An 11166-nucleotide genomic window follows, 5' to 3' on the forward strand; every position below is an offset into this window, starting at 1 on the left:
TATTTAAGTGTGCAAAGTTATACTATATAATTTTAGTTTGGTGAATAATAAATACATATAAAACTATCATTTTGTAAAGAAAAAAAATACATTCTATAAACTCCTAAATAATAATAAATCCTAAACCTTATTCACTAAAGCCAAAACCAATAGGGCTGTTCAATACATATTGAACAGCCCTATTAGTTACTCATGTTCCAAATGTTTGTTCTCTTTCACAATATGGTAAAACCGAACCGTACCGAACCGAACCGAACCGAAATAGACAATATGGTTTGGTTTTGGTATATACCATATAAACCGAATGGATATAATTTTATAAAAACCGTAGGATTTGGATATGGTTTGGTATATAACCGATTAAACCGAATAAACCGAACAAAACCGATTAAAAGTAAAAACATGTAAATATGTATCTATTTTATAATAATACATGAAAATCTATTTGTTACATAAGTTAAATTTGTGTTAATAACTATTACCATAATTTTATAGTAATAAAAAATCTTAATTTGTAAAACACTTGAACTATAACTAAATAACAATACATCGCAATTCAGACATCTTATTTTCTAGGTCTTTTTTGATCTTTTTTATTTATTTTAGTCTTCACTATATTAATATGAAGATTATAAATTTGATAGACAATAATTAATGGAAAATTTTCAATTGAAAAAGCATGACTTTAATGAACACTAAATATGGAAGAGTGGAAAAAATTTTCATTCATGTTTCTGTTTTGTTTCATATTTTTATTTTCAAAATTTCAAGCTTTGATTTTAGTTATAGATTTGATTATTTTATTTGATGGTATAAGCATTTTTACTTTTTTGTTCATTTATTTGAACATGTAATATATTTTTAATAAATGACTGTGTTGACAATATGACTCTAAAATTCATATAATATGATCTCAAACAAAATAATTATGTTTTTTGGTATAAAACCGAATAAACCGAAAACCGACGGTATATAAACCGAACCGAACCGAAGTAAATATGGATTTAGAATGGTAGTTATATTTTACTAACCGAAATACCGAAAACCGAAAAAAATCGAACCGAAACCGAACCGATATCCGGATTGAACACCCCTATGTATTTGTGATAGGCTTTAATATCTAAGGTAGAGATGGAATTAGTGTATATTATTTTGTTGATAGAAATTAAATGGAATATACCATTATTGCAAGAATGTTTTATTTTTGTCCATTTATTTATTGATCACAGTGAAACATATACGGTTATTTAGTATGTGACATGGAAGGTATATATCTTCCTTTTTAAGATAATAGTTCGTAGTAATAATGTTCATACATGTTGTCAATATCATCTCACCATCTCTCCTTTACCGGTTACTTGTAAGTTTAAGGAGTAAAACCGGCTCAAATCAAACTTAATTGTTAGATACTTAATTTTTAATTCTGTTAAAATCAATGTTTTCTACTTAATTTTCATCTCAAACTTAGTTATTTCACAGATTCTCCCTAATTTTTTTGTTTTGCTTGGTACTTTGGTTTGGTTCACGTGTGTACAAGTATAAATTAATGGTGTCGACGTACGTACACATGACGAAACTTCAAAACACCAGCGTTCGCATTTACTTTTTACTTTTGTGCTTACAGTGTTGAGCTTAATGGCCCACTTATTGTATGTATTACCTTATCTAGTTAATTTTGTCAAAAGACAAAATTTTTGGCTTTTTGACTTTTGAACCCTGTATACATCATGTTAAAAGGGTTATAAGAAGACCGTTAATGCTGTATTAACTGTTAAATCATCTAAATATTATAATGTATTATATATAACATGCATACAAATTGAAGAGAGATATAATGAATGAAAGGAAGTCATCAAAGATATTTTTTATTCTCTGTATATCACAGTTTTTTTTATTTTTATTTCGTCGCACCTCTCTTTTTTTTCTTCTACCGCTTGTTGTCACGATGAAAGCCTGATGATATACAGTATTTGTTTCTTCACAGATTCGTCTTGTAATTATCATAAACATTGCGGTAGTCGAAATGTCTGTTCTTTTATATTATTTAAAATGATGGTACTGTGCCATCATATCATTCAACCACCGTTGCAAACTTGCAATGTCATTCCGAATTTTAATATTCTTATAAAATGTCTTCTTCTTTTTTTTGTTAAAGGGTTTTATAAAATGTCTTTTAACAAATTGAAAAAGTCTTATAATAAATGAAATAATGTTTAGTTTCTTGTCAACTCTGCAATAATAGATATATAAAATAGTTGTAAAACAAAGATGCATGAATTGTTTCTTGATAATGAGCATCGAACAAATTTGTTTTTCAACAGTAATTGACCATTTCTACTTCTCATTATATTATTTCTTGAAATCTATCTCCTCCCTGGAGATAGAGTGGACCGTTAAATTTTCAATCATCCCTAAAATCCATGACTCATCGATTATTCTTTTTTCAGCTTGACTTTATGACACACATATCAAATACTAAGAAAAAGGATTCACAGTTTTTCACTTGTTACTCCCACTTCCTTCCGGTGGTAAATTAAAACGTCCATGCATTCTGTTGGTAAATGCTATTCATTTTTTTTTATGTTCCCAAATAGCTATTGTTGTTTCCTATCAACCTAATTGACTCATAGAAGAGGATAATGATTAATCTATTTTGGAGTTATAACTATACAATAGTATAAATACCTTAATTATTTACTTCAATGCCAATGATCAAAATAGACATTGATATCTGAGTTTTGTTTTTAGTCCGTCTCTACTCAGTCTCTACTCAGAAGTTATAAGGTTTTCTAATCATCATATATGACAGCAAAGCTTGCAAAGACTACTAAAAATATTGCAGATTTTGAATTTGAGTCATTGAAGATTCTAATACTCTTAGGTTTAAAATAATATTGATGATTGAAATGAATTATATAATATTTTAGGAGAAATCATATGAGATGGAGATGATGTTAATCTTCTCTAGAACATATATAATTTTTTTCTTAAAAAACTAAAAGCAGCAAATCAAATAAACGGATTTGAAGGTTGCATTATTCTAAGGTAGTTATTCTTTTAATCAATTATTATTACCTGGATGTTGATTACAAAATTTCCCAACAATCAAAAAGATGTCAGCTTTCTTACAACTTCTTTGGTAAAGCTGAAAACTGTACATTGTTTTGTCGGGTCAAAACATATATAAAATTAAGGTTTTGTACATAGTATATACTTTCCTTACTATATCAGACTCCACTATCCACTATCTTTCACAAATACAATTATTGAGAGCATCCTTGAAATGGCAAGCAAGAAAAAAAAGAAGTAAGTTTTAATTAAATTAACAACAGTTTGTCTAAAAAGCTCACTCTGCTTTTTTAAAGGTTATGCCTAATTTTATTCGAAGATATTCGAACTTATTCATTTTTATTTTAGTCTCATTGTTTTTTGGTGTATTGTTTACACTGTTTTTGGTTCTCTGTGAATATGAATGCTAGCTAAGAGAAAATGATTAGATACCTAACTCAAGTTCCAAATCTACTAACATATCACAAAAATTAGCTATATAGATAAGTATTTTTTGTCCAACAATTCTAAATACTGTGACACAAAACAACATTGCCATAAACCATTAAGGTTACATGTTATTATGTTGTGGTTACATGTTATTAAGGTTACATGTTATCATGTTGTGGTATATATATGACCAAATTTTAGTTCTAGCTTTCCAGGGATACCATTACGTTGTTAAACTTCCAAAAGATTACAAGGTTTAGTTCATGGAGCCATGGATGTGTTACATTCCTTAATTACGTTAATCTTGATTATACAGAAGTCATTCCCATAGATTCTTCTTTCAACCTATGTCTACTCAATAAATTAGTGAAAAGCGACATATTCTAATTACAGTTTATCATTAAAGTTTTACATAGTCTTTCATTCAACAACAAAAAGAAAAGAGACGTAATATTGTGACTTAAAATAAATGGGTATTAATTTTGAACCATTCATTATAGTTTTGCTTACACATTTGTATATTCTAATCAAACTAGCTACTTGTATTACAATATTACTCTTAGTGCTTGAACGATAGAAGAAGAGATTCTTTTGTATTGGGTCGCAAAAGGAATGCAATGAGTAAAAGTCATAATATTTATTAATACAATAAGAGTCGAATGCAAAATAATTTAGCTGTTGATTAATTATCTTAATATATATCGCCAGATATATACAAAACACCATCATATATAATTGTACTGATAGTTGAAAAGAATGTAAGCAAACAACGATTGGTCAGGATTAGTTTATGCTTAATGAGAAGAAATGTTTAAATAATTTGCATCAGAGAAATGGAATAATGACCATCTCGAATCAACACATGCACTCAAATAGAATGGTCATATCTTCTATTGGCTAGTAGTCCAATATTATTTATTTTACAAAATTTCCACACTGACTTACAAAAAACGAAAATTATGTACAAGTATTCATATATGAAACACACACCCTCTCTCTGTCACACACACACACAAACACGCAAATTGAGAAAAGAGGATCAAAGACAATTAACCCTAAACTCACCCCACTACAAAATATAGGGTTCACAAAAACGTAGTTAATTAACACATCATTACAAGCAGTTCTTTATAAAATTATAACTTAATAATTAAACAGTCCTGAAAGATCCCAATCCTGTGAAAATGAGCCAGGAATCATCTCATAATCACCTTCTAACAACTGGTGAGGTGGATAAACCCAAAAGTCTGCCGGGTCAGAGAAAATGAACTCGTTACTTAGCTGAGTCGTGCCATCATAGCTCGACCCTAAACTCGGCAGCTCAACAATCTCCCCTAGCTCCTCAGAGCCTGTCCCTGAAGAAGACACAAGAGACTCCAGAGAAGAAGACGACTGTGAGGAAGAAAACGTAAAAGATGAAGAAGAAGTAGAAGACTGTGAGGGGGTCATGATGATTTCCATGTGTGCAGCTTTGAGAGCTGCGGCTTGGATGTCTCGAGGGCTGAGAGAGCTTGGCCGTGGGAAAGAACCGGCGAGGTCAGGGAAGTTGAGTATCGCAGAGGCTCCTTTGATGCTCAAAGCGGCTACGTCGTGTGCACGCGCCGCCATCTCCGGGGAAGGAAACGTTCCGAGCCATATACGAGATTTCTTCCTCGGCTCTCTTATCTCCGACACCCATTTCCCCCAGTTCCTCTTTCGGACACCTCGGTAAACCGGATGCTTACCGGAATCTCTAACCGCGTTCGTCTTCTCTTTCTTGGTGTCTTGACTCACTGAGTTAGTCGCTGAGTTCTTGAACGTACTGTCTAATGCTGTCATTGGTGATCTTACTTTTAACAAGAGCTATATACCTAAAACACCAATGGCACATTAACCACTGTCTTTTTTGGATTTGGAGGTTTTGGGTAGTGAAAATGAATGAAGTTAAAGAAAAAAAAGTTTGAGAATTTTACAAAATATATTATTTTTGGAAATGAGTTAATGAAGGAAAGTGAGAGACATAGCTTGATGGGTATTTGTCTTCATTTCTCAATCAACTCTCTTATTTATATGCAACAATTGCTTTGGGGGTGTGGTAGAGGGGTAAAGGAAGATATGGGACAAATATTTCACTAAGTAAGTAAAATAAGAAAGGACCCACGGGGCTAAATTTGATTTTGATGCTCTTTAAAAGACCCGTACGTATTTTTATTAATCATGACAACAGCATAAATCCATATTTGCCTTTACCCAAAAAAAATAAATACTTTAAGAGAATATAATATTTTTACTTGTTTCTTTCTTCCGATTCGTTTTTATTGGGGAAATTTTTGAGCAAAATAACGCTCTATGTTCTAAAGATGAAGAGAGTTTTTCTCATCTGAAATTTTCATTTAAAACATTGGAAAACGATTTTCTCATGTGATGGATGTTATGAATAGTAAAAATATCATAATTAAAATTTTAAATATAAAACTATGAAAATTAATACTCCATTTATCATGATCTATATGTTAAGTTTTAACATATAGTTATAAAATAATACATCATTAATCTATTAAAATTATTTTCACCACTCTGTGATTATTCATTAAGAAATCCTACTTAGTTAAAGTGGTTCTGCTGTTTTATTAATGCTATAATGCTATTCTATTACCCAGCCCTAATGTTTCTCTAAAAAAAAAGTTATAGTTTTGAAATTAAAGAAGACAATTTCAGAACAAATGCAATTACGTAAGAAAATGGGATCTAATATGCAACTAATGATCTCTTTCTGATTTCTCAAAGCAAATTATTGTTTCCTTTAGATTAAATCTTAATATAAAAATGAATAAAAGTTCCCTTTAGAATTTAAGACAACATCGATATAATGAGATAAATTATCTTGTGTAGTGTAGTGCCGAATGCCGACTGAATAAATCTTTAATTATATTAACATGATCGCGACTTTTTATTAGACTTTTAATAATTTTCTCCTTCGTGTCGAAAATGGTATATCAACTGTTTCTAGTTATTTTAAGTTTTCATCTCAAATTCACTGTTCAAGTATCTCTGGTCGTCATCTCAATGCATCATCATGTTTGTCACTACAGAAACATTATCTACATATAAAAACATAAATAATTTTTTGTCAAGCATATATATGTTTTTATATATATGCATATGAGGTACCCCAAATATACAATTAAGATGATTCAGATAAATTTAAAGTTTAAAGCTTAATTAGATTCGAGATTGTAAAATTGTGCAGTCTTTTGTTATATTTTGGCCAACCGACCAATATAGTTAAAGAGAGAAATTTTGTTCAAAAATTTTCGAATTAGTTAATGTCTTAAATACTTAAACATGTATTCCATTGTAATTATCTAACATCAAAAACTGTAAACAATAGTTATATATTTGTAGTCAACTGGTTGACCACCTCTGATTATTGTTTTTAATGGGTTTGACGATTTGATTCTGGTGTGTAGCATTAACATCCATGTAAAGCTAATTATAAATTATAATTGGTGTACTAAAAGAAGGGTTAGAAGCCACAATTAAATAGTTCATGATAAACCGTTTGTCACACATGTGAACTCAAGTCTCTAGTTAACCAAAAAAAAATCAAGTCTCTAAATTTGTTCTTGGGTCGTGGCAGGATTAACTTTGAGAATGATTCCAAATATGACAGCTTATATATTCGATTTTTTGTACAATTTTTTTGTTTAATTTATCTCTATATATTTATATTGTATTCTACATAAGTTTTTGTATGCTTTGGAAATAGTCTAACATCCAGGTTAAAGACAAATTCTAGTGAAGAAAGAAGAAGTTAGTTACAAATTTGAATATGAACAATTATACTAAATCAAGTGGCAGCACGGAACGACGTTGTGCGTTCCTTAACCGTACGTTCAATATGCAGACATGCATTTTAAAATTTGCTATGGCAATTAAATTAAAGTTCTGAAAGTTGTAAGCCGCGCTAATCATTTGGTGAAGGCCAAAACATGGTAACAGTTTCTAGTCTTTGATGGTTTCATATTATAATGTATTTGGAAAGCAAACTTAATGGTTGAATCTTATATTTCTTAGCGAAAATATGTGGGGATCGATCACAAGAAAAATAGTTGTCAAAGAACATAAATATTTATGAACGATTCATAAAAAAATCAACAATATATTTTGACTTATAAAAATTAGTCATTATATTACTGTCAATTATTGAAAGTCTTTTACAAATGTTAGAAAATCTTTAATATGAACTCATACTTTTATTTTATTTTATTTTCTATTTTCCTATTTATTTATTTTTATTTTCCGGCGGACAAAAATCGCCTGTCAACCAGCGCCAAACAAATCCAATTATTCGAAATGAGAATTAGATACCACACAAACGGATATCTAAAACGGTAGATTTTGAATTCAAGGTGCATAACACTTTTTAAAATCCATTGTGGTACTCAATCACGTTTGTGTGGTTATTCTATTTACTTTATTGATGAAAGATTTATTAAGACTTACTCACCAATGCTAATGCCCTGACGGAAAACGTCTAGAACACGGGATATAAATGTTCATATTCTAGGAATTTTATTAAGTGTTCACTTACTGAATTGGACGGAAAATGATATTTAGCTATTTAAGGATGCTATATATGGTTTATTCAATGGAAAAAGAGAGTTTAATTAAACATGATTTTCAAGCTGCTATTATTGTGCTTGAATTAGCTACCGAACAAAATCATAATCTCCTAACTCTCTTTGTAACTAGAGATTACTATTGAGCAGCCTGTAAACAAATTATGAAGTTCCTAAAAACAGCATTATAATTTCTCGATGTGTTTTACCTTCAATCAGTTGCCATAGTCTTAGGATAACACATGCAACGTATCGACTTATGATCCCTAATATTATGATTCTCAAGGAGAAAGAGCAAGTTCAAAAAAGCAACCCTAAGCAAAAGAAAAGTAAAATTCTCTTACCCGTAATAAACTAAGGGGATGATTGGTTGGGGCTGTAGATGCTCTGGACGGCCAAAATTTAGTCTACAGCTATATATCTCAACCAATCGAGCTTTGCTTTCCTTAAAAAACTCACAGCAAAAAAATCTCTGCAAAATCAAAATATGGCTGTAGAGAGCTTTATTTCCAGAGCAAAAAATTAGTGCTTTAGAAATCTACAGCAAGAAAAACTACAGCAAATAAATCTACAGATTAAATTCTACAGCAAAAAATATAAAGCTACAGCACTTACCAATCATCCCCTAAACTATATACATTCAACATTTAATGAGAGTCATGTTATCATGTTACATGCTCTAGGTACTCAAAGAGAATAAACTAAAAATCTACAAGATCAATGTTTTTATCCAAATTTTAGAATGAACCATTCCAAATCCTAACTATCCTTAATTAGTGATTAGGAAAATATACAAGAATTGGTGTGGCTCAATTTTTAGCATTTGGAAAAGACAAATCACACACTTGGATAAACTAGCGCGTTTGCCAAAGTTCCTAGATACATCATGCAACGCTTTCTACATTCAGATTCCGAGAACCGATCTTTCAAAAATCTAAACAAATTTGACTATCGACTCAAACGTGTCGAATCTAATATGTAGCATTATACTCTTTTCACCTAAAAGTTTTTTTTGTTTAAACATGCAAAATAAAAATTGTGTACCTCATTGCTAAAGATAATTGTATTGTTTTCTTGTTATTTGAAGTCATGAGCTTATATGTCTCTTTTCCAATTGTTACATTATGTTGAGTTCTAAACCTTAAAATAACATAAACTTTTTTTGTTGAGGCAATTAGACTGCATGCGGTCAGAATTTCTCGTTTAAACAGAATAGTAAAATTTTGAAAATCTATAACTACGAGAACATAATATACGGGAAAGAGAAAGACATTTTTTTGTGTCGACGGGACAAAAAAGCTTATGGATGGGAGACATTGGAAAAAGAGCCAAGTTGTATGATTTAATTGGCAAACAAATGGTCTAAGAGAGACATCTGGAAATGTAGGGCATGCCCATAAGTTTTGCTTTTCTTACATAGGAGAGTATAAGGAGGCAGTCAACGAAACGCGCGTTTCGTTGTCGTTTTGGTCCCATTCATACCCAAAATAATGTTTTATGTATATGCATGCAACAGTAGAACTCAATTATTGCAATTTGTCGATATTATTCTACAGGAACTCACCGACCGATGTTATTGTTTGTCGTTGATATTATAAACGGAGGAACAAGGGATAATTGTAATCGAAAGAATTGTTCGCAGTAACTAGTTTCAGTATCGTTAACGTGTGTCCAGCTTTAATTAGTGTAATGTTTTTGGAGCCTACTTAGTTATTGTTGTCGAATCTTATGCATTACTGTATTATTCCATGGGTTTCAAATTATGGTTTTAAATTTTTAATAATATTTTTTTGAGAAAAGGTTTAAATATTTTCACCTATAAGAAATCTATTATGAATTACCAAAATAAGTTTGGCTCTTCACTTTCTATTGTATTTTATTTTATTATTAACTTTAAACTTACACTTAGATGACATCTGAAAACACACAAACAAACGAGCATAAAACGATTTTTCATTTGAAATAAAGGAATTGCTTTTTTCCTCCATGTCATTTTTTTTGTTAAACCTTTTATTCATGTAGTTAAAACAAGAGTTTAAACCTCCACACAAGAAAAAGAAGACAGACGTATAAGAGCAGATTTAGCTAAACCACCAGCAATAATTTTTCAAGCATGAGATTAAATTTAAATGAAGAATTGCTCAGCATACGGATGTCGTGGATGATATTTTTGATAGAAGTCTCATTGGAAAATCATGTGAGAAGATGAAACTTTTCCTCCCTGTTATCTAAGTTCATCATTTATAAGCATGCAATAGTCACTTACTATATGATAATGGGTTTAAAACTTCGGGACAGAACATAAAAGGACTAATTCATTGTCGACCATATTAATCAGTGAGCAGTTTCGTTTATGTTTCTACGAAATTATTCAAATTTGGACCACCATTGTCTATATCTTGTAGAACTGCATTGCTTTCTCTAAAATTTTATGTGGATATATCTTCTTGATATGTCTCTCTATGGTTGATTATGGAAATAAGTGATAACGACTGAACATCACCTTTTACAATATATATCACAAATTAGGTAATTATCAGTAAAGACACCATACAGATTGTAGCGTCTAAAGTAATGTTTTTTTTTATAGAAAGACGTCTAAAGTAATGTTTTAAATTCAGTCTGTAATGATGGTATGAAAAAGGGAAAATGATTTTCCAATGGGTAATATTTACATAATTATTATCTTTTCAAATTCAACTTACTTACGAAGCACACAATGTTGGGGTGAACCACTAAAATTTATATACGAGATTTCAGGTAAAAAAAAAGGTATTTGCCTTAAGAATACACCGAATCATGGTTATCTTGCCACTGGTTGCAAATACATTTTTTTAATAGTGTAAGATCCAAACTTTAGGTCCATAATCTCTCAGTAGATTCAAGTAAGTTTTTAGAATATTTTAATTTGAAAAATAACTTTCTATACCAAAAATAGTTTAAACCCATGACACAATAGACCAACCCATTTATGTTATAACTAGGCCACCAACATCTTGGTTGGTTGCAAATACCACCATATGTTTGAAGCAGTACAATTTTGTGTGTGGCCGAACTATCAACTATG

At 30.5% G+C, this 11166-nt stretch overlaps 2 protein-coding genes across 2 annotated transcripts in view; both read right to left on the bottom strand.

Annotated features, from left to right (window-relative positions):
• LOC103874503 overlaps positions 1-11166 on the bottom strand; it is a 524448-nt gene that overhangs the window by 40899 nt on the left and 472383 nt on the right. The gene's annotated exons all lie outside the window — the stretch shown is intronic.
• Positions 4367-7968, bottom strand: LOC103874428 (ethylene-responsive transcription factor TINY). Its single transcript, XM_033273831.1, has one exon. It carries the CDS (start codon positions 5314-5316, stop codon positions 4642-4644), a length of 675 nt encoding a protein of 224 aa, XP_033129722.1. The 5' UTR covers positions 5317-7968; the 3' UTR covers positions 4367-4641.

The sequence above is a fragment of the Brassica rapa genome, chromosome A06 (genome assembly GCF_000309985.2).
Source record: "Brassica rapa cultivar Chiifu-401-42 chromosome A06, CAAS_Brap_v3.01, whole genome shotgun sequence".
NCBI lineage: Eukaryota > Viridiplantae > Streptophyta > Magnoliopsida > Brassicales > Brassicaceae > Brassica > Brassica rapa.